Source organism: Drosophila innubila, assembly GCF_004354385.1.
Source record: "Drosophila innubila isolate TH190305 chromosome 2L unlocalized genomic scaffold, UK_Dinn_1.0 4_B_2L, whole genome shotgun sequence".
Lineage (NCBI taxonomy): Eukaryota > Metazoa > Arthropoda > Insecta > Diptera > Drosophilidae > Drosophila > Drosophila innubila.
Window position 1 is genome coordinate 23,347,598 of NW_022995372.1, and position 27,799 is coordinate 23,375,396.

The following is a 27,799-nucleotide window of genomic DNA, read 5'->3' on the forward strand; positions in this document are numbered from 1 at the left end:
AAAAACAATCAGATAGTAAATGCAGAATGTATGTTATTACTTCAGTTAAATAATATACCATTTGCATCTATAAGATACTTTGCCTGGTCTGGTTGCCATCAATCTATTAGATAAATTTGAATAAATTTTTGCAAAAGAATGGGCAAATTGCTCGGCAATGCCACGTACATGGAAGTGTTCTGAACAGCAAATTTATTACGAAAATCCGAAGCTAAGCTACAAAGTTACTTAACCAAGAAATTTTGAAAATGGCTGACTTGGGCAACTGTTGTTTGGCTTCAACACAAGCGTCCCCCGCCCAACCCGTTACCTTAACGCATTTCAATCACGTTGAGACCAATTGAAATACGCCGAGATGCGGAGATTGGGCGGCGGGGTATACTGATGCATGACCGTGCGTCTGTTGCTAATCGACCCGTCGTCGGTAGCAAAGGCAGCGGAAAGCCAATCGATACCTGTTGCCACAGCAATGCCAGGCAGAATTACTGGGAAACAAAGTGTGACGGAGGGTCGGCACTGAGCAGATCTGATAAACAGATGGCATCTATATATCGATCAATGCACAGAGAACAATCACAGAAGACACTTCCATCGTACCCAGCAGCGAAACTCGTATTTATACTCAGCACATGCGGAACAAGCACTTGGGAATTACAACGCCTATGGCTGAAAATACCCACAGCTACAACAAGGGTGAGTTTTTGTTTCGCGCAGTGCGCAGTGTGAGCGTTAAATGTAACTTAAGTTGGTGATTATAAAATTACTCAATTTATAAAGAACCTAGAAAATAATTTCTTTGCTTGTAAATAAAAATTAAACTTTTAAATGAATAAATTTTAACAAATTATAAAAGGTTTTCGAGCCGCGGAGCTGCACTGCATAGCAAAATTCTTTGAAATACAAAATACTTTTGCATCTGCTGCACAAGTAATGTGAGCAAAAAGTTTCCAAATATTTGTTAATAAATAGTACAATTAAAAAATTATGTAATTAAAAAAAAAAAGCATTATGCGACTTGTCGTCGCTAGGACTCGAACCGCGGTACCTCTCATAATTTCAAATGCAACAACTGCCAACGCGGAACATAAAGAAATACTTTCACGTTGAGATACTTTTGTATCTATTTGTATAACAAATTTGATTAAAATATTTTATACATTTGTAAAATCTATTTTTTTTATGCCTAAAAGCATGCTATAATTTTACCAACATTTTATCAAGTAACACTTGCAGAAGCGCTAGAAAACAATTCATAGATTTTTAAACTGTATTTTACCACCATACAAACCAAAATTTTGCTCTGTAATTTTGTCACTTTCCTTTTGTTTGCCTACAACTAATTTCAATAAAAATAGCTGCGGAAGTCTACATAGAAACGAAGTTTGATTCAACTTGCTTGTGAGATAATAAAATGAACTAGCAAACAGGTTCTGTAAACTTCTCATGCATACAATTTGACCAAAACCTAACGGCAGCTATGTCCAACCAACTAGGCAAAGCCAAGTTAAGAAAGTGCTTGACGTTGTTTCTTTGTTTGTGGGTTTTCGCTGATATTTCTGCGGTCACGACTGCGACTTTTCTGTGAATCTTGTAGCAAGCCTCTAACAGCGGCGCCCACAAATAAAAAATATAAAACAAAATAGAAACAAGCAACTGAACTCAGCTGAGGCACAAGACGATTCCAGCCGGCTGACGATAGGTTTCAGTCTGTATTGTGACTTCAGCATAAACGGACGGCACGGATGTGATCGTGGCAAGCGAATAAAAATTGATAGAAAGATTCGAAGATACAGTCGTACGGCCAACGAATTTTAATAAATAATTTGCGCCTGCGCAAACAAATAAAAAATATCATAATAAGAGACAATCGAGTTGCGCACACAGAGAAATTCAAGTGAATTTGAATTCAAAGTGATTGACGTCGTGTCGACCGAGCCTGGCTCCAAGTCAGATCATTCGTATGCAAAAGTGATCAAGACACTAGTCTCAAATAAAAGCTATAAAGCCACAAATTTGAATTGTGTGCTAGTGCCTCAATCGACGATTCCATTGCGAACGCGTTTGGCATACCAAAAATTTGGCTTGCTCTACACGTGTTTGGCAGCACATTACGAATTTTACGAATATAATTCTATCACAAGGCCCCATTGGATTAAAGTTCACAAAAGCCATCGAGACGCATCGATCATTAAGTTTGTTGCAAAAAATAAATTACAGTAATATGACTACTGCTACGCCCTCTGACCTGCTGCACATGGATAAGCCATTGCGTGCTTTCTATCAATTTTTCATAGACTTAATTGTATTTACACTGAAGTCCATATATTATATATTGGAGTCTCTATATTATACAATATTGCCACAGAGATTTAGAAAGTTAAAGGTAAGGGGAAGGGAAATCACTTCGAATACTAAAAATTTTGACTTAAAACTCAATTTTATATAATTAACTGCAAGCTTTATGTCAAGTTGATTATTTTATGTCAAGCTGTTAACTGTTTTGACTCTTGTCGTAAATTAAACAATCTCTAACTTAGTTAATTTTATTAAATAACGCTGACATCTCCCCTCAAATTGCACAACATTAATAACAAACTTCGTTCGTTAACTCACGCTATTTTTGGCAATAGTTATTAAAGCAAACTAAAATAAATCATTGGCTAATTGAGATATTTATGTTTTAATACCCTTTTTTTTACAGATTAAGGCATCTATGATCCTTCATTAAAGCTTACGCTGCTTTAAGTTCACTGTAATAATATAGTTATAATTTCAAAAATAAATTTTTTATACCTGCGATTCCTCGACTTACTTAAATTTCATTTAATATTTTTCAAGACTTTTATAGGGTATCTGCTAGTCTCATCTAAAATAATTTGTTGGATGCGTTGTTTTCTTTAAATTATTTTTTCTTTTTGTCAAAATAAAAAAACACATCATTGAAACTCATTAAGTACCAAAAAAAAATTTTTTAAATTGTCGAGTCAAATAAAAGCAGAAGGTCAAGAATTTTATTAGCGTAAAAAAAGTTCCTAAAAGAAACCAGTTTCGTTCTTTTTTTAAAACAAGAATAAAATACGAGATTTCTAATAAAATTGCTATACATTTTTACAAGTTATTTCGTATATTTGAGATTCCCTCAATTCACTAGAGTAAACATCCAAATTTCATGGCTATAAACTTTCCAATTTATTTGCTTTGTGTGCCATTTTACAACTGCTGTAAATTTTGGCCAACTCTTGAATATTTCAAACAAAACGGTGGCGTTGTTTAGACATGCCTCAATAGGAATAGAGAAAAAAAGTTAAGTTGATATACGTGTATATAGTATATGTTCACACGGCGATGCGATTTGTTAAATAGGTTTAATGTTTGCGTTTTGGTCAATGAATGAAATCGTCTTTAATTTTTTTTTTTTTTTTTTCGTATTTATTCGTAGACGTCACTTATAATACGAGTGCCCACTCATCGCTAGCTACCACAAAGACTGCAAATATTTATGATTGTTTTTTGGGTTTGTACTTCAATTGGGGCAGCTGACATTGAAATGGTTTTTAGGTTTTAAAAAAATAAAACAACCAAATAACGTTAAAACATTTCCCTTGTCTTTTTTTGATGCGCAGATGCGCCGCTGGCCAAGCAACCAGTTGGCTGTATAAATACTACCAATTCAATCTAAAGGAAACGCTTTTCCAGCTGCCAACGAGTTTTCCGCATGCAATGCGATGCGATTGGTTAGTTTTTGTCATTGTTGATGTTTTCGTGAATTTTGTTTTTGCTATTGTTGCTGTTGTTGGTATATAATCAACAGGCATAAACCACAACCTGACATTATACGCTTGCTGCAAACGTAGAAGAGGAAAAAATGAAAAATCATGTAAAATAATATGAATGCTTACAAAAGTATCAAAATATACAAAGTTGCAGGCCTGACCAAAAGCCTAAGCCGCTTTTCCTGAAGCAAACTGCTATACGCTAACTAATATGCCACACTGTACCGTTTGGCTAAACTTGATTGAACTTTGCTGATGTTGTTGTTGTTGTTGCAGCTGCTGTTGGTATAAACCATATGTCAAAATGGCAAAGGTTTGCAAAATAGGTTTTAAATTATAAACGAGTATCTTTATGTTGCAATTCGCACTCCAAATTTGGATGAACTTATTCATAAGTTATTCAAAACGTAACTCGACACATTAAGTATTCGTGTCGCACCTTTTTATCTTAAATATGCATGACTAACAAAAGTTAAGGTATGTGTAAACATGCATTTTCTTTTGTTAAAATAAATTTATTAAATATTATTGAAAGAGACTTAAAATACGCTTACATACGTAACTATTTAATTTTGGTTTAAAATTTAATAAAGTCCAGAGTTAATGCCTACAACATATCAATTTACAGTGCTAATCTTTATTTAATGCGATTACAAATATTTATAGGATCGTCTTAACCATCTTAAAATATAGCTTTATTATGATTAATTAATATAATTATTATATTATATAATAACTTGACATAAGCTTTAAAAAAATATTGAACTGATTACTATTTTAAATATATCAAATCCATAGAGTTCATATAATAATAGCTTGTATAGTAAATATATCTTAAGAAGATTCAAAACATCCGTTTAATTTCCTAATGAAACTATTTTGAATAGCCCAAACAATTAAATAGACATATTTCAAATTTAGCAAATGTTGTTAATTGAGTTTCACTTTCGCTTACGACAAATTTTCCACACTCTTTGACAGAACATATCGGGGCAAGTGGTGCTCATAACTGGCGGTGGCGGCGGTGTGGGACGCCTGATAGCTCTCAACTTTGCCAAGCTTGAAGCACGCATTGTCATATGGGATATCAATCAAGAAGGTAGGTTAAGTTTTCATTCGCTTTGCTCCGTTTCGGGCAATTAACATCATCCAGCTAAGTACCTGAGGCGTGAGTGTATTCAATTAGCAGCTATATTATGCGGGGGTTAAGGACCCACAGCATGGAGAAAGCTGTGTGTGTTTAACAGTTACAAATTGATTAGCTAACTTTAACTGTAACTTGTTGATAACTCTCTTTCATTGACAGCCATCAAGACGACAGTTGATTTGCTTGCCAAGCATGGTTATAACAATTGCAAGGGCTACGTGGTAGACATATCGGATCGGGAACAGATTTATCAACGTGCAGCACAAGTCACCGAAGATGTTGGCCATGTGGATATATTAATTAACAATGCAGGCATTGTTTGCTGCAAACCCTTTTGGGAGTTGCACGATCGTGTCATCCAGAATACGTACAACATCAACATCATTTCGCACTACTGGACAGTGAAGGCTTTTCTGCCTTATATGATGAGTCAGAATCGTGGTCACATTGTGACCGTGAGCTCCATTACGGGCATGCTGGGTACTTATGGTTGCAGCGATTATGCGGCCACTAAATATGCCTGCATTGGCTTTCACGAAAGTCTGTTAACTGATTTGAAGGCACATGGCTATGATCAGATTAACATGAGTCTCATTTGCCCGTACTACATTAACACGGGCATGTTCTCCGGCGTAAAGCCGCGTATGCAACCCATGCTGGAGCCTCAGTATGTGGCGGATCGAATTGAAGGCGCCGTGCGTCGCAACGAGGTCTGGTGTGTCCTGCCTAACTCCATTCGCCTTTTGACACCCCTAAAGTGGTAAGTAAAGATTAGCTTTTCATTTATATTTATTACATTTTAATTACAATTTATATTTGCAGCTTGTTACCTGCCAAGATGTGCTGGGAGCTGATGTCTCGAGTAATACGTGGTCCTGAGTCCATGATGATGTTCCAGGGACGTGGGCGAGTAGCCGCTGGTTAATCATGCTAAGTTTATATCACAGTTATGCTTAAGTTTAAATTGTTCTTAAATAAATAGTGGGGATACGAATCCCAACTAAATCTAATGGTAGTGAAATGAAAATCTGAACTAAAATTTGAAAGATCTATCGATTTCCAAATACATATTTAGTATTACTGAAAGCTAGTATTTTTTAACTTTGGAAAAAACAATTTTTAATTGACTTGATTTAAAATTTAAACATATTTTATAGGTTCAAATAACTATTCCCAGCATATGTAAGCAATATTGAATATTGTTTTAATAATATTAACTTACTTAACTTACTTAAACTTAACAATTAACTTACTTAAAATGGTGTGAAGAGTTTAATCTCTGACTGTGGTTTGTTGGTAGTAATGTGGTGCAAGTTCCGTTAGCCATTCCTTCTTGATAACCGTCACATGATTCATAAAGAGCTTCGTGGTCTGCAACAGTTCCCCATAAACAACATACTGAGCTTGTGGTAGTGTATACAATGTGGAATTTGGGTGTATTGCCAGCTCGGTGCCGCTGCTGATCTGTCTGTAGACTCCCGAGTGATGCAGATAGGCAACCTGTGTGAAGAATCCAGCGGTGATGCACTTGCACAACATTTCCACATCGCCCTTGCAGGAGAATATGGGAATACCATACTTCTTACGAGCCAGCGTAATAAGTTGTTCCCTTAACTCACAGGCACGCTTTAGATTGCGATAGATGAGATAGTATTGACCGCAGAACTCCTTGGTCATTCCCTCCTCCACAAATGCGCTGTATATGTTGAGCAGTGTAATCAGATCTCCCTCGGCCACCTCAAAGTGTCGATGGGCAATGCGTCCGCTTTGTTGGGCCAACGCAGAAGCCGGACGGGAGAAAACCGACTGAACCTGCAGCATGGCTATAATGGTGATGATTTCCTCGGCGCATCCCATTTTCCCCGACACGTACAGCATCTTGGATAACATGGCGCTAAAGGGCAGCTCGGCTAGAAGGAAACCCACAGGTTTAGTTAGCTGTCCCTGATCATCAATGGCATCGAGAGCGTAGAGGGTTTCCAGAGCTGACAATAGATTTTTTGCCGGCGGCGGAGAAGGAAAATCAAAGCGTAAAATATTTCCAATCCCCAGCGCCTTCAGCTGAAGCACAGCGCCGCTCATCTCACTGCGGCGCAGCTCGGGAGGCTGTCGTGGTGCTAGCGCATCATAATCCTGCTTTGTGTAGAGCCTGTACACTTTGCCAGGACGCACACGTCCAGCACGTCCGGCACGCTGGATGGCCGAGGCTTTGCTGACGGGCACGACAACCAAACTATCACTGGATGTGGTGGGATTATACCATTTAACCTTGACGTAACCACAATCAATGACGTAGACAATGCCCGGTATGGTAATGGAAGTCTCAGCTATGTTGGTGGCCAGCACCACTTTACGCACACCTTTGGGAGGTGTAAAGAACACCGCCAGCTGATCGTTGCTGGTCATGCTGCCGTACATGGGCAACACCTTGAGATTGGTCAGCTCTGCGCTGGCTATATACTCCCGCAGCAGGTCCAAGGCCTCCAGTACCTCCTCCTGGCCAGTAAGGAATGCAAGTATATCGCCAGGTGGTTCCTTCTGATGCAGTTTCCAAACTGTTTCCACTGTCTCACGCACATAATCAGCGCACGGTTCGTTCAGATAGAAATGATTGACGGCGTGCATGCGTCCCTCGATGCTCAGCTTGACGCTGACTTCGTTGGCAACTCCTGGCCAGCTGAAGAACTCACTGAAGAAGCTTGCATCTATGGTGGCCGAGGAGATGATTAGTTTTAGATTGCTGCGTTTGCGTAGAATCTTCTTAAGCAGTCCCAAGACCATGTCTGTCAGCATATTCCGCTCATGAGCCTCGTCCACTATGATGACTCCATACTGGGTAAGCAAAGGATCAGCGAGGAGCTCTCTTAACAAAATGCCCTCCGTCAGGAACTTGATTTTCGTTTCGCTGGAGATGCGCTCCTGGAAACGCACCACATAACCCACCGTATCTCCTACGAGTTCACCACGTTCCTGGGCCACACGATTCGCCAACGTCACCGTCGACACCCGACGTGGTTCCGTGATCCCAATCATTCCCTTGCTATGCCAGCCCCATTCGTACAGATACTGCGGCACTTGGGTGCTCTTGCCGCTGCCCGTCTCACCCACTAAGATGACCACCTGATGGTTCTCCAGGCAGTAAAGAATCTGATCACGATACTTGCGAATGGGTAAACGCTCACGCTGCTCTATTAAACCAAGATTGTGATTAGCGTTAAACACAAACGCAGAGCTTTGGGGCTCTTGTTCCCCTCCGCCTTCGGCTATGGCATCATCTGTATCTGGTTTTAGAAATTTCGGTTTAAACGTTGTCATTTTTATTTGCTTTTCTATTTGCCGCTATCTCGTTTGTTTACTAGACTACTCATTATCGATGTTTTAACATCGCAGTGCTATAATTAATCGATACTTTCTGTATCAACGCAATATATCGCAAACTCAGTATTGCCTTTTCGATATATCGCAGCTGAGTAGAAGTAGTGTTGTAAAACTAAAAAACACTGATTTGATCTCGAGTGTAGAGAATGGCGCGAAAATATAAAACGTTAAAGGAAACTGTGAATCTACAGGGGTATTTCTGAAACAGATTCGTTTTGGTTTCGATTTGGCTTAAGCATATCTGATTCAGTTTCAGGAACAACCCTTACTGCGCACTGATTTGACTTTGATTTTGAGAGTTTAAAAACAAGGCGCGAAATCATAAATTGACAAATGATGATGTGAAATCTGTTTTTCTTAGACTTTTTATTCATAGTTCACTTGCAGAATAGTATAATTAGAATAATACTATTTTTTTATAATCCTTAAGCTGCAATTTTACACATTATCAGCTCCTTTTCGTCTCTTTAACCTATTTTCGTGCTTTCACTTAAATTCTCATAGCCCTATCTTAGCTGTCATATCCATCTGCGACATCTATAGTATTTATTCTGCAATAAATACGAGTATATAGGTTTTAAATTAATTATTCTTGCATTGCAGGAAACTTTAAACATTCTCCATATTAAAATCAAGTGTGAGCAAATAAAGTTATCGAAATGTACGGTCTCACATACTATCGAAATTAAATCAAATCGAAATTAGCCTCAGAACAGATTTCGTGAAATCTCTTAGGGTTACATATTTTGTATGGAGCAGCTGTGAACAGCTGATCGGCGAAATCAAATCAGTAACGAAATCAAATCCAAATCTGTTCCACGAATACCACCAGAATGTCGTTCTTAGTTCTGCGAAGATATGTCGCTCGCACTTATGTCGTTACCCCCAAAAAATAGAGAGCTATGTGATTTTGTGGTAAATAAGATTTCAAGACTTGAGTTCTTTATTTCAATACATTTAAATGATAAAAGTATTTACTTAAATATCACTGATTTTTCAAATAAATTTACATTGTTAGTTTTCAATTTGATTTTGGGCGATTTCTTTTATAAACGTTTTATTGGGGCACACAAGAATAATGAATAATACCTATTTAAATAACTTACATAAGCTCTGCAATTCAATATCTTAGAGTTGAAAACAAGTTCTACATGCTTATTAATCATAATACAACTAAAAGCGACTCTATTTGCAATATGTGGCTTGAATATGGAACTCTGTGCTCTGTTCAAGATTTATGTACAATGTTCAAAACTTGTAACGACTTGAACTCAGTATGTTATATGGGACTTTCCATGAAAGTGCGTTTTGCTAGGTAGGTGCATCGAAGTGTATAGTTATATTGTTTCTGGGATATACATATATTATATATATATTTATATCTTTATGTTGTGTGTTTTGTGATATATGTAAATTTGATTGCATTTTTATTGTATTTTACGTTACCTTTCTTAAATTTTAAAATGTAAGGGTGTTTTCCCCGTATTTTTTATGAATTATTTTATTTTAATGGCATTTGACGGATATACCAGTTATTATATGGATTTACTTTCTATTTGCAAATGCGTTATTACGTTTAATGCATGGGTGTTCTATTATTTTTATTTGATCAAAAATAGAAATTAACTTAAACAGAGAAGTATTTTTCATGTATCCATTTATTTTAATTTTAACATTTGTGTTTTGATTAGGTTTATTTATATACCATATTTTCGTATACTCTCTCAGCATTGCATTGTTCCTTCTTTTATGCATTCAATTTCGATCGACTTTTGTAAGTATATCATATATGAGTATACTCTCCGTTCTCCATCAAAACTAAAAATAAAGCCCCTGCTAAATCATTAGATTTATATTTTGCTTTTAATTTATACTAAATTGCATTTAGTTGTATTTGATTTTAAATAACACATAATTTAAATTGGTTTTTGGCTTGTTATTTCCTAAATATATATAATTTCTATATCTAAAACGTGAACCTTAATTTTATTGAGATAACACTATATAGATTTTCTATTTATTGGGCCGTAAAACGATTTTCAGCTAAAGTAAATTATTTTCAATACTTGCTGCGAAGGTTAAGTCTTAATTGTGTAATTAGCTACAATTAATGTGTATACTTTCGAATTTGAAAACTTTCACAAAAATTTGTTTACTAAAAAAATTGTCAAAATTATAGTGGTGTGTTGAATGCTCGTTTTTAATTATTTTCTTTATTTGATTATTTTTTATAATTTTTGTTTTTGGCTTAGCAGTCAAGAGAGTTAAAAAGCATCTGTAGAGTTTTAATTGCTGTAAAAGCGTTTGTACACTTGTACACAATAAGCTAAAAATACAATACATACATATAAAGAAACTATTATTGTTACCAGAAGAAAGCTTTGAGTGTGGTTTTTTGCGAAGGCGAAAGCAGTTCCACGATCTTTAGCCATAAATCTAACGTGGACACCGAATAAATACTACATACTTAAATAACATTTCAGTTAAATATTTCAAAGGAATTAAGATATCTGCCATAAACTGCAGTACTGTTAAAATAGCTACAGTTTTTTTTTAATATCCGGCAGTGTTGCTCAACATTGGACTTGCAATAAACACTTTCTTATTATAAAAAGAGAAAAGTAGTCGGTGTCCGCGCACAATAAAACTTAACCCTTATTGCGTTATTAAACTGCTAGACAATAATAAGCCTATAATTCAATAATTTGATGGTTTTCCTTTTCGTTCACTATTGGCAAGTATGTTACACATGCACATACTTACATACATATCGTAACTTATCACATGCTTTGCATTTTTCGGCTGCCTTATGTCTGTGTGTGTGTGATGCCGGGTTCAGACTGCGTCACACTGTAACACTAAATTTGGTCAACCGTAAATAAATTTTTAAATAAAATATTTTAAAATTAAAATAAAACTAGAACATTAGTACTTTATAATATCTTAAAAGTGAAAATTAATTCAATTTATGAAAAGTTTAGGGGAAATGAGGAAAAGTCGGATTTCTGCGAAAATTCAATTTGTCGTTCAGATTCCTGTGTGACGTTGTGAGACTCTGTGACGCAGTGTGAACCAGTCATGAGTTACAGTTGTCAAAAAATGTTTTGACAAAATAAAAATGTACATACATATTTAATACTTTATTTTAAAAAATAGTTAATTTCAATGAAAACTATTTTTATTTTCATCAATAATGATAATAATAAAAACATTGAATAAAATAAAAATCCATAATAAATATATATGATTAGCAAGATAAATTGCGTAAATTTTAAATTTTGGCAAAACAATTTCTTGACTAACTTTATGTTTTAATTGGGTGTATATGTATATGTAAAAGCTTATAGCTTGTCTAGGTCAGATTGCGGTTCGGTTGGACTAATGGGTGACATTTCAACGCTGTCAAGTAGCGGCGTCTTCTCCTCGCTGCAGTTGCTCTCCGGCACATCGTCCATGTCCATGACTAAGATGCGCGACAATTCGGCGCCGCTTGCAGTCCGTCTCGATGGGGATCCATCAACGGAACTATTATCCTCGGCGACGGCGCTGCTGCCGGTGCTGCTCGAACTGGAGGTGCTGCTACTGGTGACATTGAGTTCCTGATCGAGGGATTTGGATGGTGTGCGATAGCTGGCAGTTGTGGATGCATGGGCGGAGGGAGCATTACAGCTTAAATTCGTTTGGCAGGTGAGAGTGGCCAAGGATGTGGTTTTAATATTGGTCGTCTTCAGATGGTTAATGGAACAGCTGCTCCAACTGATTTTGCCAACGCGTCCCTTTGGATGTTGCGGTTGCAGTTGCAATTGTTGTTGTTGCTGCTGTTGTTGTGGATTTCCATGACTGTTGGATGTGGCATTATTGTCATCGTTGAAGCTCATTTCATCCTCGCTGCCACTGTGCGTATTATTAATTGCCGTCTGCTTGAGGCGCACCAAATGCCGTTCCGAATATGATTTGCGTGCATCCATGACACGCAAATAGTCCGAAGATTCACCCAGATCCTCGCTCTTTGAGCTACAATAGCGACGTGTCTGTCCACTGCCCGAGCCACAGAAACTCGTGGTCACACTCAACATTTGTTGGCTGCCACTGAGGGATCGACGACTTCCCTGTGTGGAACAGCAGCTGCCGCTCTCATAGTGATTGTCACGCAACGAACTGGGCGAGAGTCGATGATTCGGCGAGTGCGGCTCCAATAGGGAATCATTACTCTTGGCAATGCGATTCTTGCGATAGAATTTGCTATCACGCCAAAGGGTCTGACGTTGGCTTCCCGTCGAGCTGCCTGTTCTTTGCAGCTCCATATTGGAGGTTGGATGATTCGTAGGCGATTGATCCTGACAGCATCCGCTGGATGAGGTCTTGCTAATCCTGAACGATGCATGTGTTAACTTCTTGTACTTCTCACTCTGCATATTGACGCGATTGTCGGAGTGCGTACGATCCGCCATTGGCATAAAGGCATTATCAATGCGTCTCTCCTCCTCCAGCGATCGAAAGGCCAATCGATTAACATGCTTTAGATATTGTTTATCGCATCCGGATCCGGATCCTGTGCGCTTTGGTGACATATCCTCAAAGGAGCTGACGCGATACTTCTGCGAGAAGACCTCGATCATGCTGGAGCGCTTCGAAGGCGATGTGGTGTATATAGAATTCTGATCATTAACAAGTATTTTGGGCGGATCAAATTGTTGTTGTTGTTGCTGTTGCTGGTGTTGTTGTGGTGGCTGTGCCGTGGCTGGATTGCTGCTGGAGGCTATAGAAGAGTTGCTGGAACTACTTGTGGCTGTCACAAGAATTTTTGGTGACAACGAGACCGGAAAATGTTGCGGTCTCATGTTACCCAATGAACCACAACCCGAGCCCGAACCCGAACCCGAACCAGATGATGTAGAGCCTGTACCGGACAGGGCATCATCAATGTGCAGAAAGTTGCTGGGCGAACTCTCCCGACAGGGTGAAGAAATGGCCGAATCCTGTGAAACCATGCTGCGTGGTATAGTGGCCAGTTCCAGGCATGTTTCATTGCCGCCCGTCGTGGTGGCTATGATAATGTCCTCGACTCCCTCATCGATGGGCGAGGAGATGGATTGAAAACTACTCAGGCGTATGCTCGAGGAGCCAATGGACAAATCATTGTCGGTAAGCGAACCAAAGGCCGAATCCTGCGAAGGATTGCTGCGTCCATATTTTAAACACTTGAGCGAGTATTCCAGACGACGACTCTTGGAGTTCTTGTAGTTGCACATGTCCGCTGTCAACTGATGATTGAAGGAGGCCGCTGCGGAGGCATGCAAACGTTGTCCACCCCCCGAACCGCTGGCCACCGCATCATCTGGTGCTGTCAGCGTTAAGTGTTCATCGTCATCTTGCACACCCTCCTGTCGCTGATCCGCCTCCTGCTCGCCCTCCTCCTCAGCCTCGATGGCAACACTGCCCTCGGCTAGCATCACATTCAGATTGCTTTGACTACTTGTACTACAGCGTATTGTGGGCTGCGTGGGCAGCTCCTGGGCAAAGCCACTGGCACTGGTACTGTTGTCATCCGAGTAGAGCGCCGCATGGTCACAGTAGTGTATTGGTGACTCAGTCGGTTCATACTGCTGTCTGTGCTGTGTCCGTGTGAAGGATGACGATGACGAGGCGGAGTGCCAGTGTTGATAACGCTGCAAACGCTGTAGGCTCTTCATATGACAGCTGCTCCAGCTGCTGCAGCTGCTGCCTCTTCCACCTCCTCCTCCTCCTTCTCCCACGACAATCTCTTCGAGCAGTCCCTCCTCCGAGTCGCTTGATATGTCAAATGAGTCCATTGTTCGGCTGATGCTGTGCAAGGCGAGAATAACAATCAAAAATACGAGTATGTATATATATATATATATATATATATTTATATATATATATAAAAGGACTATACAACTTTTAGAACTATAGATTTCCAGCTTGGCTTCGATGCAGGTCACAATGCCTATGGCACCTGATTCTATTGTTCCCATCAATCTCCCTCTATGTGTTTTTTGTTTTTGTTTTTGCTTGGCCATTCATGTAATATTTGCTATGAATATGCGTGAGTGTGTGAATGTGAATATATAGGATGTGAGTGTTTACGAATAAGGTATTGGACGCTTGTGGGCTTTGGCGTGGAGGCATCTGCAATCGTGCTGCAGTTGAAGCATCAATGTAAATATGTTAACATAATGCAATTTGCAAGCGTTTATTAGAGCTATATTCGTGTTTTATCATTCCCAATGGAATCTAAGAAAAGAATCTAATTAACCTTATGAACAACAGATACTATAAATAGAGCTTGTTAAAACTTGTACTTTCAATTAGCTTGTACTTAAGTCTCATCTCTCTTTGTTCAACAATTGATTGATTTTTTTTTCTTGGAAATTACAAGAGTAGCTAACTATATAACATGTATACGCAGGTTTTATTTAAAGAAAAATTACTTGCTTGGTGGATTTGGATTTTAATAAATATTAGTTATTTGTACATTTTATACAATAAATATTATATATTTTTTTCTTTTTCTTAATTTAGAAATGATTTTAATGTATTTCAATATATTTTTAATTTCATAAAATTTCTGAACAAACTTTTTGATATGTGCAAGGTTTTGATAAATTTCAGGAACACATTTCAATGTCTTTTGGGTTGCTTGAGATTTAAAAAACATGACAGTATATTTTCTATTTTCTAATGAAAACAACTACATTATTTTAATATTGTAGTCTCCGCAAATCGGAATTACATCCTAATACAAAATTACTTTACTCAACTTTATGAAAAGCTAAATGATTTGTAAATGAAATGTGATGAGTTAAGCTATTATTAATTATATATTTTTTGACAATAAGACACATAATTAGGAGCGTTCCGAATACTTAAACAATTAAAATTAACCTCTTCAACATTTTTAAATATTAGACATACATTTTTTTTTATATAAAAATTCTTGCAAAATTAATAAATAAACAAAAATATAGAGAAACATATTCATGCATATTTAGAATTCATTTACGCAGAAAAAGGTATTATAAAAGAGTGATAATTTATTAAATAGATCTAAGTAAACTAAAAAAAAAAAAAACAATTAAGAGAAGGGTAGTCATTGTGTACGATTTCTCGGCTTAAGCTGTGACCTGAAAAATGTCTGAGAGGATTTCGATTTTATATGTTTGTGGTTGCCTGCTAGGTGTGTGGTGCATTGGACTGGGCGGTGGCTGTGGCGGCAGTGTTATGTGTGGGTGGCTGGTGGTTTTAGCATACAAAAATTTGCCACTTACCACGTTTTGGAAAACACAACAACATCAAATAAGTTTGCTTTGTTTTCTCTCTATTTTTACTGTTTGTTTTCCATTTTGGGTTAATTTTGTTTTTTTCTTTTGAGGGTACAAAAATTGCATTTTGAGTACAAAAAATTGTTGTGATTGATACAGCTGTTTTTATTTAGGTATTTATGTTTTATTCATGTATTCATTTCATTTGTCATTTGGGTTATCAAGAGTTTTACACTTTACAATTGTAATTGTGAGTGAATTGTTGTGAGTTGTTTGTTTTTTATTAATAATTATTTTTGTTTTGCATCTTTTAGTTTCTGTTAATTTGGTTGCTTGGTTGGTTGGTTTTGTTTAGATTTTTTTTTTTTTTTTTTTTTTTTGGTTGTTGAGGTTAGTTAGTACATACGAAAGACTTCATAGGGCGCAGGCGGAACACTGTAGTTTGTTCGAACGGGTTATGTAAATAAACAAATGCAGAAATGCAACAATTTGTAAATCATAAATAAAACACACACGTATGTAATATAAACAAAAATGAACGTTGATAGACATTCAAGAGCTGATCTGTATGTATCGATGTATAGATGAGGCTTGTGTAACTGCAACTGGTTCATTTTATTTATTTTTGTAGGGTTCGCAACACTAAAACATATATATATAGATATATATTTATAGGTATTCATAAGTAGTATGTATAGTTTATAGTTGATTCACATAATAGATTTTTATTTTTGTGGTAGAGAGAAAGAGAGAGTAAACATTGCATACAAAATACTTTAGTTGAAAAATTCCTCTACTACAAAGAAGTTATTATTTGATACGAGTATGTATATATGTATTAGATATAAATATATAGATATATTTATAAAGTCATGCGTTTATTTTTTTGAGGCAGCAAAAGATAAATTTACACTGAGAGATAGAGAGAAAGATGCTTAAAATATACATGAGCAACGATGAGATTTTATATAGTTGCCTTTCCCCTCTCCTTATTACTTAATTACATTCTTGTTTTGTATGCATAATTTTCAAGCACTTAATTCTGACAGCAGACACTCGCAGTCGAGAGCTGGGATCTCTCGACCAGGACATTACCATAATTACGCTGGCACGCACAGCAAAGTACACAGACAAGCGGACAGACAAGTGCACGAAAAATAACCACACACACACACACACATACACTTATATACAAAATCTTACATACACATACATATGCAGAACATTTAGTTTATGACGCCATTTTTTGTGCTCTCATTTTGTGTTAGTTGCCCGCTTGTTCACCTTTCGTTGTTCTGTTCTTTATTCAACACATAATTTTAAGTCACACATTCATTTGGACATGTACACGTGTGTGTGTGTGTGTTTCTTTATTAACCTGAAATACGCTAACCAACTTGCAGGAAAGTTCTCAACTAAACAGTGCCGCTCAGCGTGGACTAGTTGAAAGAAAAAACCGTTTTTAAGTCGGAGTAAAATGTTTTTCTTAATTTCAACTTTTATTTTAAGACTTTACTACTTAACTAAGAAATGTGGCCCGCTTGGCACAGTTAAAATTATTGATGATAGATTTAAGCTGAGTAAAATTAATTTCTTGAACTACATAACCAGCTAAATTAGTGAACTAAAATATGGCGCACAACCAGGATAAAAGTTAATTAATAATATTACAAATTTAAGCTGAGAGTAAAAGCTACAAAATATATAATTATGTAAATTTCTATAAGTTATTTAAAATTTTTTATCATCTATCTCAACATTTCTCTAAGGAAACTGAAACCGAAAATGAAAATAAAAAGAACTTCTGCATTGATATAAAGTAAATAATGAAAAAAAATATATTTCTAGAAGTGACATGCACTATTTGAAAGCAGACTACTCAAGTTATAAAAGCCCCAATATTTAGATTGTACGTAGAATCTCCCATTATACACTCGCTATGCTATAACCATAACACATAACTTTTGTTGTAACGAACAGGATTTGAGCAGACACATTTAACAAATAATACGACGATGACCATTTGCTGAGAACTGTTTTAATACGTGGATGGGAATAACGAGATTTGAATTTGTATTTGCTTGTGTGCGTGACTGTGAATGTTGATGTGTTTTATTGGGCGTGGGTGAGCTGCATTGCAATGGCAGTGATGCGACCTTAAGGTCAATATGGACACTTACCCAGTGCGTCTATCATGCGGCGTCGTGGGCGGCGTACAGGGTGAACTAGCCTCACTGAAGGAGTTGCCCAGGGAGGCGCATTGTCGCTTCTTTACAGCGTGCAGTAAATTTAATGTGGAACGGCTTAGGCTCGGCTTGATTGTCTGCAAACAGATTGAAGCTAGTGCACACAAGTGGGGGATTGGGTTTGGGTATGGTGGCACTTACACTGAAACAGGGACCACGCAGCTCGCGCAAGTCGATGCTGCGAAATAGATCGCATAGGACTAGGTCCTCAACGGAGGGGCATACACCGCTAGGCGGCTCAAAGATAAGACCCAATATTTCCAGGACCTGTGCAAAATTACCGTGTTTATAAGTAATGCGATTGTGTCGATTGTGAATTTCTGCTTACCTGGCCAATTTGTGGATAATGCTGCAGCTCCATTTCAAGCACCCGGACGGATGGTTTCGGTGTGGTCAGCTCCTGACCGGTGCACATTTCATAGAGCAGATGGCCAAAGCACACAATGTCGACATTCTCGATTTCTGTTACAGAACGCGACCACGTCACGGCATTGTTGCGCGAACTGACTCCCAGCAGGCCATTCTCAATGCCTGATAACCTGCAAAAAAGACAAAGAAAAAAAATGGGTAAGCAAACGACCGTCAAAGGATGAAACCGCAAAGAAAATGCATAATTAAATGTTGACCCTTCCATTTTCGCATAATGACAACACTCATTACAATTCGCCACACTTTTCTGGTTGGACAACATATGTGAATATGTTATAATCCTAACCTCATTACGGAGTAAGAGTTCCAGCCAATGACAAATATAAGTGTTCCAAATGATACTTAGTTGGTATTTTCTTTGGTAAATCATTTCCAAAATGCGTATTAATGCAAACTTTAGTGCAATCCTTTGCATATATATCCTAGTGTGACAGTTTTTCACTTTATGGCTCACAAACCCAATTAGTTTAAGATTACAATCACAGGAAAATAACACCATTGGTTACTGTAATTCGAATGAAAATAATTATTTAAATGCCATTGCTAACAGCTGGCTATGTAATTTGGCTCAGGTGAACTTTAAACTTTAATCAACTTCTAGGGTATACTTTATATATAGGCTTCATAATGGCGTATATACAAAAACGCCCTAACACGCCCACATTGTCGGACGAATATTTTGCAGCATTTATATGAAAACGGTAAAATGCTAAAAGGGTTTTTTCCTCTTTATTTTCCACAGCCATTCAGTGTTTCTGTTCAGAATGTGTGTGCAAGATATACACGCTCTGTCGCCTAACCTGAATCGCATATATGTAAACTGTTGGGTTATGGGACAAAAAGGTAATTTTAGATGCATTTATAATGCTTTGAAAATAGGCAGCGATTTTGTTGAATTGCTTTTAATTTGCCATTTATTGTGTTGGTACAAATATTTGATGTGCTTTTGAAATTATTTTTTATTCTGTACCGAGAATTCTTAATTGCAACGCATTTTTTAAACAATCTATGTAATTTTGATGTCGAAAAACTCGATGAAAAATCGATTAGGCAAATTAATTTACAGTCTAGTGATTGCTGAGAACTCACCTGGCTGCGCCGTTCTGTAGAATGACATTGCCGCTGTGTAGGTGACCATGAAGTGGAAAACCGCGCTCCTTTAGGAAAAGCAATGCCTCCAGAATCTGACGGCCCAGACGTTGCACTTGGCTAACAGGCAGGCCATTCGGTTTTTTTGTGTACTTGCGCGCCCAAGGCTCGTTCCACTGGGCCTAATATAATAAGGATATTGGTATAATTTGGTTCTGTTTTTCCAAAAGTAGCTCACCTTAAAGATGAGATCCTTGAGACTGCCGCGCGAATTAAAGGGCGTCACTAGGCAGGCATAATTATGCGAGCTATTGCGCAAGAAGCCCAAATCGAGCACGGGATAAATATACGGATGATGCAGTGATCCCAATAGCTCCATAAGTATATCCCTTGCACTCTCATTGGGCGGCAGATCCTCAAAGGCCACACAATCTGTAGGCAGAGGCAGGAGAGTCAACAAACGATCCGTGCGTACCTTAAATTAAAAGAATGAAATGAGTTATTTATATTTTCAAATATTATTTTATTTAAGACATCACATTTAAAATATTCAGATGTAGAAGAATTAAAAACCTAAATTACATTATGTTGGGGAAAATGTAAATAATTTATAATTGGACTTTGTCGAACTCACCGATGCATCGTTGACCAGAAACCAGTTCTTGCCGTGCCTTGAGCCAATCTCATCCAGATGTGCAATCACCTCGTAACGCCCATTGGCGCTCTGTATCCACTCCTGTGTGGCATTCAATGCCCGTTCCCGTTGGGCTCGCTCTCGAGGACTGCGCTCCACAATGCCATTGCCGCTGTCCAGCGCCGAGTATTGATACTTGATGTTGTTGGGTCTGCAAGTTGTTACAGGAAATTAGTCTGTTCATATTTTGAAATATTTCAATTTTCTGCTTAACAGTTTTTAGTTGAGCGCATACAGGAAAGTAATTCAAACTATGAAAATTCAAAGAGTTACTATAAAAACTATTCATGGACATGTCTTTAAACATTATCGGCATTCATGATATTAGGTATTATGATTTATGTACATTATTTAAGAGCTCATTAAATTCCAATTGTATTTATTAAGCTCCACTTCTTTTTTCCCCCCTTTTTAATGCGCATCGGGTTGTTCTCAATTGCTCAACTTATTTACATAAAACGACCACACTGCAAAATTCAACAAAACCAAAAAAAAAAAAGGAGAAGATAAAGCATTTCAATTTGCAATGTTCCCTCGTGACCCGTTGTTGTTATGCAATCCCCTTTTGCTTTATTTATTTAGCAATGCATTCACAGATTTTAATTAAATAAATGCGAACAAATTAGATTACCGCTTTAATTTTGATAATTAAAATTTTATTTATTCGAATCGTTTAGTTTTCATCTCAAGTCAGTACTTTAAGTCCTCAACATTTAATAATGATTAAATAATTAAGTAAAAAATCTATTTATCAGATTTTTTTTCATTTGTTATTGCTCTCATCACATTCCAATTTCTTGTGTAGATTCTTCAGGGACAATCGAAATAGCGGATGTTTCACCAACATGAACAACACTTGTCCAAACCATTTTAAGCAAATGCATTGTCACTTGCCACATGACAATTGTTGCACAATTTAGAAAGTTTTGGCTATAAACAAGGTTCTGGCATGCCATTGACATGCTAGCCACATTCAAATTGAACACCGAAGTATAATAAAAACTTGTTGAAAAATAATTTTCAGAACAGGTGAAGTCCTCAAACTTAACCGACAAACGAGCCACAGAGAGAAAGAAGAAAGGGGAAAGGGCTTAAATGAAAGTTGGCAATAAGAGTTGCCAAAATAGAGAATGAAGCTTGCCAACAAATATTGGACTGCAGGGGAATAGAGAGTTGGAGACGAAGAGGAAGACAAAACCTGCACAATGGCGCAGCGGAAACGGAAGCAAGAGTTTAACATGTTTTTTTTTTTTTTTGTGTTGTGCACAATTTATTATTTGTTTATTTTATAGAGAGAAAGGAAAAACCGACAAAAAGCAAGGGTCTGTCAAATGGTTTTCTTTTTTTATATAATTTTTATTTGCTCAAAATGCAAATGCAAAGTGGATAAACTAAAAAGGGAAGCGTGTCAAAAACGAAAGCAACTGCAGTGTCTCGAGTTGCTGCGGCTTAATTGTGTAGTAAAGAGACTGAAAAGAAGCGACAAATGAAAGGAAAGAACGTCAACAAAAACACAGACAAGCTCGACTCAAGTGTTGCGAGACACATAAACACATAAACATAGAAATACACACATGTGTAGAGCATGGATGCGGCAGGCTCATGAACAAACACTTAACGTACAGGCCACTCAATCAAAAAAGAGCGAAGGTTAAGCACATCCTCGGGCTAAGTTTAGCATGTGTTTGAAAATTTAATAAGGCAACAACAACAACAAGAAGTATCATTCTTTGTCTGTCTGTGTGTCATAAAGGTTGGGCAAGAGACAGAGTTTCGCTTTAAATCCTGCGGCTAACGCAGCGTATGTGGCATACATACACGTACTTATGTATGTGTGTGGTCGAAAGTTTATTGCGTCAGAGCGGGTGAAAAACATTGCAAGGCTTGACAAAATACAGCACACACACTTATACATATATGCACTCACACACATGTACATTATTTGGCTTGTGTTCTCTTGAATGCATCGCTTGCGATTTAGCCAACGGTGCGTTTGAGTAGCACTTTTTTCTTGTTGCAAGTATTTTTTCAGCCGTTGCAATTTGCACTTTGCAGTTTATTGTGCTATTGTTGTTTTAAGTGCTTGAACCTTGACTGGTCTGTAAACATATATGTAACACATTCGCAAAATTTATCATGTAAAAACTTGTACATAAATGCAGTTTATACTCGTATTTATTTTAGCTAATTTTAGCAAACTCTTTTTTTTGCAGTCGCCGAAAGCCATTACAGGTTTTTGCTCATCTCGAGAGGTAGGAGAGTGGAAAAAAGGGCGCATGGCATAACAAATATTTGCACAACACTCGACACACTTGCTGTGTGTGTGTGTGTGTGTGTGTATGTAAAGGACCGGCTCGTTAAGCAAGGCAAAATATTGGCAGAACAATGAAATAGAACTCGAAACTTGTAGCTTAAAGCTCACATTTTAGTAATAGAAAGAAGAAATTGAAGTTATTATTTAGTAAAACAAAATTATTTATGTAAAAAGCGGATGGAAGTTTACAGAAGAACGTAAAATTATTTAAGCAAAGTTTTGATACCTTTTCAGATTGAAAATCTAGCAATCGGTTTGAAACGCGAAACTCACTCATTTTGTATTATTTTGGAACTTTTATGGATGTTAATGGGATAAGAAAAATATCACTTTGATTTTCGTATCTAGAGATATAAGCTCTGATATTTCCGTTTGCAAAACGTTTAAAGAGGTATGAGTGACAAATTTATATAAAATATAAAATATTGAATATATAATTTTGAAGGCTTTGAGGAAATGAAAACTTACATATCTGTTTGCAACTAAGAAATATTATTTCCGATATATCAAACTTGTATTGCTTTCATATAGAAAATGAAACTCAGTCATCAAGTTTGCGCTTTTGACCTTGTTCGCAACCATCTAAATGGCAGCCCACAAAAAGAGCTGAATCTATAAAAACATGAATATATATTGCTTTGGCAATACGTGAACAGCTTTGAACAGATGCTGAGCGCGTTTTTCTCTCTCTCTCTCTCTCTCTCTCTGACATTAGCCCAGCTTCATAATTAACGTGCTCGAGTGTGAAATTTTTTATTGCATACTTAACAGCGCAGCGGTTGGGTGTAAGAGTATGTGTACACTGTACAGACATATCGATGCTCGTTAGAGACCCGCACATACCCAAACATACACGTACACACACATCGCTTCGAGTCGAAATCGCGAACAACACACAAATAGATGCCATTCCACAGACACACACGCGAACAGAAACTTACGCTCGCTTGCACATTCATCACACGGCTCAGCACGCGACAGAGGAGTGCCAAACACACTCTCTCACACACACACATCCGCTCATATAGACGGACACACTCACATATGCCAGGTACAGGTATTCAGAAACACTCACAGCCACTCAAACCCATGTGGGACTTTCATCAATGCTCGGTAGCGTTTCCTTTTTGCGAGTGAAATTTTCCAAGTTGATAATTTAATTTGCAATTTTTGTGCTTTGCGTCTAATTTGAGAATTTCACCTTGGCAAATTTTATCTGCCTCCAGGTTTATGCCCCTGGTGCCATCTATGCTACACTGGATTGCATTTTATCATCATATATAAATTCTATAAGAATAATAATTTCAGCATTTTGCTAACTTTGGTTTTTATTTGGACGTCAACACTTTGCGCCATGTGGCTTGATCCCTATTTATGATGATTAACAAATTCAGAGTGTTTTTGGGCATGGATCTAAAAATTGTACTTCATTTTTTTACCTAACAAAAAATTAAGGAAAAAAAATATATTATTGGTTTATAATTAAATCTGGAATATGGCACTTCAAACAATTGTATCTGTTGTTTTGAAAAAGCAGAATCATTCACAATGTATTTTGATTTTCAAGTTCAAATTGTGAAGTGTTGTACGTGTATATAAAAAGATATTTTCTTGTTTATAAATTGTGGTTTTGTGCACTAGATCTAGATCTACGTGAAAGCATTGCGAACGCCATTAGCCGCTATTTATTGAGCATGCAAAGTGCTTTTTGGGCTAGGAAAAGAAAAATAGCAATTGAAACGTAAAAAGTGTTAAGGAAAACGAAGGAGAAACCAAAGCGAACTGAGAAACGAATAAGAAAATTCACTTGAAAATGTCGATAATTATCGACGGAAACGCAAACGAAAAACTTTCAAACTAAAGCGTAAAATATATGCCAATTGATTGTATGTATGTATTTTATATAAGTAAGAGTACATGTGAATTCAAATGTATTGAAGGTCTTGTTTTTGTGTGTATGTGTTTGTGTAGTCAAAGATACGGAAATTAGTTAGGGTTAGGAAATAAAGATATACGATTAAAGTTTTAAGAATATACACATAAATAGAATATGCAACCTTGTTGTTAGTACTGAATCTATGGTATCTCTACTTCCGGTTTCCGCTGGCATCGATTTGCTAAAAAAGAGCCTAGCAAGATTGTCTAACCTCGCGCTAACCAAAGGCGATTTTTCCGAGTGCTCGGATAGATCAGAGTTATCTTGGTCCGAGCTGGCCGATCGGTTGCTGCAAATAGAAGGACGCGAAAACATAACGTTCGAGAAAGTGTTTTTGGAATTGAAGACACAAAAAATAATTGGGAATAATTAAAAAAAGGTACATCAATTTGTAAAATATGAATAATGTGTGTGTGTTTTTTTTTTTTTGTTGAATAAATTTAGTTTCTTCATATTTCTGCAAAATTTTTAATAAGCATCAATTGAATTGAAACTAAAATAAAACAAATTGAACTCAAAAATGACATGCACATCTTATGAGAAACCTGTGCATTTACTGTGTGGCGTTTCGAGTTCTTGGCGTACAGCTGTGCACACGTCCCATCGCAATAGAATATGTTGTTCTGGACTCTGATCTATTTTGCATTTTGCAGTATTGCATTTGCATTTGAATTTGTATTGTTTGTGTGTGAGTATGTATGTGTGTGTTCAGTGATTTCTCTGACAGTCTCTGCCATCAGTTGTTGCTCAGTACTCACCTACTATAGATTTGGCGTCGATTGGCGGCTGTCAGCGCTGAGACATCAAATTCAATTGCCGAATTGGAGCGTTTCAGTCCATTCGCCTTGTGCAGCTTCTTCATAATGTTTCTCACTTTCCTAATGTCACATAAAGTTCGTTCATTTTTTTTTTTTGAGGGAATATACATACGTTTTGTGAAAATGTGTGCAAGAAACATTTTGTGAAAGTGTCGAAAATGTTTATAAAACGTAAATAAAGACAGTTTTATTCCGTTACTGTAGACTTAAAGTTATTTTATAAAAAAAATCAATTTCTTATACTTCCAACAATTGCTTGAACTCATATTATTCTTTCGCAGTTGTAAAACTAGTTAGAAATCTATTAAAATCTTTTAATAATATATTTTGTATAAAAATTCAATATTGAAAACGGCTAAGAGATTAAGGCTTCTTTTTTAATATCTATTTAAATTCTGACTTAACTAACTCAAAGATAGTTTGACTTAAAATATATAGAAATTAATGTTAATTCCCAAGAAAACCTGTCATTTTAAGTTTAATTAGACCAGTCATTTACAATTTAATTGGATAACAAATAAAAATAAGCACTGGTTTCAACATTAATATAAATTTAAAGTCTTTTATCTAATCAAATTTGTTTTCATTATTGACTGGAAATTATGTGCATAATCATTTTAAAGAGTATTAAAATAAATTTTTTGTTTTCAACCTTAAAAAGAGTTCCTTTTAGGAATAAACAGAATTAAACTTTTATGTTGTTCAAAAATAACGACAACATTTTCCATCTTATATTTCTTCTAAAATAATTATTATTTTAAATTATAATTTTGATTTAATTTTATAAATAATTTATAATTTTGAAAATAGCCTTTTCGACACTTTCAACAGGTAATTTTTGGAGGTTGCATCCAGTTAACGTTGCTTGAACTCACTTTTCCGGCACCGGAGGCCTGACGAACTGATCGTGTCCGGTGACGGCGCTGGCGCGATTATCGAGTCGCTGCTGTTGGGCAGCTTTGTTGAATTTAAACATGGTGAATGATTTTTTAGTGGTGGCCACTTCGCAGACACGCACGATGATCTTACGGCTGCTCTTGAAGACCGTGTTCAGGGTCTTGTAGACGAGTATGGACACGGATTTGGAGGCGTGTGGATGGTTGTGGTGGTTTGGATGCGAGTGCGAGCTCAGATGAGGCTCGCCGGTTGCCTGTTGCAATTGGGGCAGTGGATTGGGCAGGGATTGTTGCTGCTTCAGTTGATGCACTGCAGCATGCGTCGACGACGACGTCGATGATTGTGATCGGGTGATGATTTTCTGTACTGCTGGCTGTATTGGCTTCGCTGTCTGCGGATGCTGCTGCTGTTGTTTGTGATGTTGCTGCTGTTGTTGTTGTTGCTGCTGCTGTTGGCGGCGGCAGCTGATGATGAGCTCCGGCTCCTGGCTTTGGAGCGTTGGCGGGGCGACTTCGCTGCAAGTGTCCTGGTATCGATAACAGTAACGATAACGACACAAATCGATATCGATATCAAGTGTGTGCATGTGTAATTGTTTTTTGTTGTTGTTGGTAGTTTGGTAACAAAAGTTGAGTTTTTTGTTTATTCGAAAAGAAATGGAAAGAAATATGCAATAAAAGTTTAATAAAAGTTTTGTCCACTGCACACGGGGCAAACGTTATGGAACACAGCAACAAAAGGGAATATACAATAAACGAACTGAGTAAAGCGATTCGTGAAAGTAAAATCAAATACATATTTTTGCGGTTGCAAGTTGCAAGTTGCAGTTGCATTTGCATTCGAGGCGTCTTCTGCTTTAGTGTTTTTGCTGACGTCACAATCTGCACAGTTCAATTGCACTGCAATCGATATCGAGTGCGCATGTGTGTGTGTTTGAGTGTGTTTGTGTGTGTGAATTTGTGTAAAATTAATTTGCTGTAAATTAAACATTTGCTTGCGTTCATCTATGAGCAGAATAACAAACACAAAAGCATTTGCCAAGACTTTTCTTCTTTCTTTATGTCTGAAAATCGAAATCATAAGTCATAGTAAAGACAATGTTAAAAAGAAAATCATAAATTTAATTATTTGGAAAACTTTTGCGAACAAAATGTAAAGCGATTTATTTAAATAAAAACATGCAATTCAATTTTCTTCAACTAAACTAATTGCAGCCAATTTATTCATAGGAAAAGCGATTTTATTGATGCATTTTTACTAAAAATTACGAGTAAGCAAATTAAATTTCGGTGTGTGTGTTTGTGTGAAAAGCCAATTTTACTATTCATTGTGTTGAGAAAACTAAAATTTTGTCTTGCTTTAAATGATTTTTGTGAGTGTTTCTTTAATTTTATTTTTATTTTTAAGTTTTTTTTTTTGGTGATTTGCGGACAAATTTGCTTCATTGACATTTGGCTTTGGCATTTGGCATTTTTTTTTTTTTTTTTGGCTTTAAGCAAAGTTTGCGAATTTACCTACCGATCGCTCAAGCAACAGTCCAAAACATGACACCTAAATCTGAAGTTCGATTATAATACGTTGTAAAGAGTTGGGGGAGTTCAATAATTGGAATAGAATGGGGAAGATGAGCGGTCATTTCACTAAATTGCTTAAATAAGTATATTATGTTCAAATATTTTGTATCTTAATACACAATAGTTCCGATACAAAGAGCCTTATTATGGTAAGATAAGTTGATGTTATACGATATTAATTATATTATAATCATAAACCGAAAATCTCTCAAAAATGTGTG

The 27,799-nt window shown here is 36.8% G+C and overlaps 3 protein-coding genes across 5 annotated transcripts in view; 1 reads left to right on the forward strand and 2 right to left on the reverse strand.

The window, feature by feature from the left end:
• The first annotated feature begins 1,698 nt into the window (after positions 1-1,698).
• On the forward strand, positions 1,699-5,947 carry LOC117781669 (short-chain dehydrogenase/reductase family 16C member 6). Its single transcript, XM_034618470.1, has 4 exons — positions 1,699-2,383; positions 4,755-4,872; positions 5,080-5,680; positions 5,743-5,947. The coding sequence occupies exons 1-4, from the start codon at positions 2,222-2,224 to the stop codon at positions 5,843-5,845; spliced, it is 984 nt and encodes a 327-aa protein (XP_034474361.1). The 5' UTR covers positions 1,699-2,221; the 3' UTR covers positions 5,846-5,947.
• LOC117781668 (probable ATP-dependent RNA helicase DHX35) lies at positions 5,837-8,261 on the reverse strand. The gene is made up of 2 exons (XM_034618468.1): positions 6,174-8,261; positions 5,837-5,926 (listed from the first exon to the last, which is right to left on the reverse strand). Exon 1 carries the CDS (start codon positions 8,233-8,235, stop codon positions 6,193-6,195), a length of 2,043 nt encoding a protein of 680 aa, XP_034474359.1. The 5' UTR covers positions 8,236-8,261; the 3' UTR covers positions 5,837-5,926; positions 6,174-6,192.
• A 3,351-nt stretch (positions 8,262-11,612) lies between these two features.
• LOC117779986 (slowpoke-binding protein) overlaps positions 11,613-27,799 on the reverse strand; it is a 40,370-nt gene continuing 24,183 nt past the window's right edge. The window contains exons 5-14 of one of the 3 annotated variants that reach the window (XM_034616348.1): positions 25,983-26,530; positions 25,048-25,167; positions 24,411-24,578; positions 19,980-20,190; positions 19,584-19,820; positions 19,346-19,527; positions 18,156-18,366; positions 17,969-18,094; positions 17,762-17,904; positions 11,613-14,124 (exon numbers count right to left, since the gene is read on the reverse strand). In XM_034616348.1, the coding sequence (XP_034472239.1) occupies positions 11,640-14,124; positions 17,762-17,904; positions 17,969-18,094; positions 18,156-18,366; positions 19,346-19,527; positions 19,584-19,820; positions 19,980-20,190; positions 24,411-24,578; positions 25,048-25,167; positions 25,983-26,530 (4,431 nt within the window). In that variant the 3' untranslated portion in view covers positions 11,613-11,639. Of the gene's footprint in view, positions 14,125-15,950; positions 16,017-17,761; positions 17,905-17,968; positions 18,095-18,155; positions 18,367-19,345; positions 19,528-19,583; positions 19,821-19,979; positions 20,191-24,410; positions 24,579-25,047; positions 25,168-25,982; positions 26,531-27,799 lie in introns of those variants that run through there. The other 2 variants (XM_034616346.1, XM_034616347.1) reach the window with 2 other exon arrangements.